This window comes from Plectropomus leopardus, unplaced genomic scaffold (genome assembly GCF_008729295.1).
Source record: "Plectropomus leopardus isolate mb unplaced genomic scaffold, YSFRI_Pleo_2.0 unplaced_scaffold18244, whole genome shotgun sequence".
Lineage (NCBI taxonomy): Eukaryota > Metazoa > Chordata > Actinopteri > Perciformes > Serranidae > Plectropomus > Plectropomus leopardus.
In genome coordinates this window covers 1-1,818 of record NW_024619658.1, presented here as the reverse complement: position 1 = coordinate 1,818, position 1,818 = coordinate 1, and the positions used below count along the sequence as shown (strand labels likewise).

Here is a 1,818-nt window from a genome sequence, read left to right as displayed (position 1 = left end):
TATCTAAAGCAATGTTGGTGATCTTGATGGGTAAAGAATAAAAAAAACAAATTTGGGTTATTTTCCATCTCTAGAATCTAAAACTCTTCACCTCAAGTCTTTAAAAAACTTTTTTTTATAATAATGAAGACTGCAGCTTATTATCCTTTATTCTCTTCTGTAACTTTTCTCACTAAATACTTTAAATCACGATTGAGTCTCATCTCTCCGCCTCTTGTTCTTCCAGCGGAGGACCATCGACAGCTCGGCGCCACAAGACGGGGAGCAGAACAGCATCATGGGAAAGCTGGACGAGGGCCTGGACGACTTCTTCTCCAAGAAAGTCATAAAACTCAGCTTCAAGTAAGAGTCCAGCTTTAAACTAAAACTTTTTTCCTCATTTTTTTAAGACGTTGAGGTGCACACAACAAAAAAAACACACATTGTATTTGGCCTCTCTTTAGTTTTCATCTGCCCTTTTAAAAAACTCTTTAAAATAATCTCACAAAAGGGCAGAATCAGTGACTTCTTTTAAATCGCTTCTCCAAACTCTGTTTTTACAGACTTGCTTTTATGTCATTTTTTAAATTGATTTTTTAAGTTTTTTTTTTTTTTTATTTTTTATTTTCTTTAATTTATGTTTTATCAATATTACTTCCTTTTATTTGTGGTTTTATTGCTTTTATTTTTTCTGTTGTATTATTTTGTATTATTTTATACTGACATCATGCGTCCTGCATTATTTGTCCTCTGGTATTAACTTTCTCTTAACTTTATCTTTCCATTGTTGTATCGCTGTCTGTGTTTCCCGTTTCTGCTTTTGCTTTGTTTGTCAAAGAACTTTATAAACTCTGTTTTTAAAGGTGCTATAAACAAAGTTATTATATTATTATAAAATCAGTTTGAATAAAAGCAAAGTACAGCTGCGTGTCATCGGCGTAGAATAGTAATAGACTAGAATAGAGATTTATAATAAAAGTATTGTGTTTTCTGATTCTGTTACTATAATTTATTTTTTGAATTTTTTTCCAGACTCCCCTCGGTGAGGGGGTCGCCCTCCAGCCCGCAGGAAGGAGCAGATAAGAAACGTGACTCCAGGAAGAGCGGTTTCTTTAACCTCATTAAGTCCCGGACGTCCCGCTCGGAGAAGAGCCACGGCGCCGCCTCCATCACTCCACCTCACGCTGCTTCCTCCGCCATCACCTCGCCGTCTCCCTCCATCACCCCAGTGACTGAAGAAACAACGCCGACATTCCCCGCGCCGCCCCCGAAAAGCCCTGTCACTGTGGCGGAGCCTCATCAGGAGTTCCACAGGGCTCAATCACCGGACCACACGGATTCTGAGGTGGAGGCGTCTCTGACGGCCGCTGAGCCCGCTGAGGAAGAGGAGAAGGAGGAGAAGGAGAATGAGGAGAGTGTGGAGAATAAGGAGGACCTGGAGAGGAGGGAGAACCCCCTCATTCCCCGCCATATTGGGGTCCCCGTGATGGGCATGGACCTGCTGGCTGAGATGAAGGCCAGACAGGAGAAGATGGCCGTGAGGAAGGTGAGTGGAGCCGCCGTGTCAGCGTTTATAACAGCGGGCCCTAAGGGGTTAACCCTTAGTGCTTTAGTACCACACACATTCACACTGCTGTGCACAGAATGCACTTTTCAAAATCAAGCTTTAAAAAAATATTATGCATTAATACTATTTTCTACTTCCATTGAGTTAGTTGTTTAACTAAAAGTCCTAATCATAAATATCAAATATTCATGAATTTTTAGAATTTTAACCCTTTAAATGCCATGTTTTTGTCATGATGCGACCATTATGTTTGAATAAAATAACACAAAAAA

General features: G+C 40.1%; 1 protein-coding gene across 1 annotated transcript; it reads left to right on the top strand.

Annotated features, from left to right (window-relative positions):
• Positions 1-197: 197 nt before the first annotated feature.
• LOC121965021 (F-actin-uncapping protein LRRC16A-like) lies at positions 198-1,525 on the top strand (the record flags this gene model as incomplete). Its single annotated transcript, XM_042515187.1, has 2 exons — positions 198-342; positions 1,012-1,525. Coding segments are annotated over 2 exons (659 nt in total), but the record flags the coding sequence as incomplete, so codon positions are not given.
• Between the last annotated feature and the right edge of the window lie 293 nt (positions 1,526-1,818).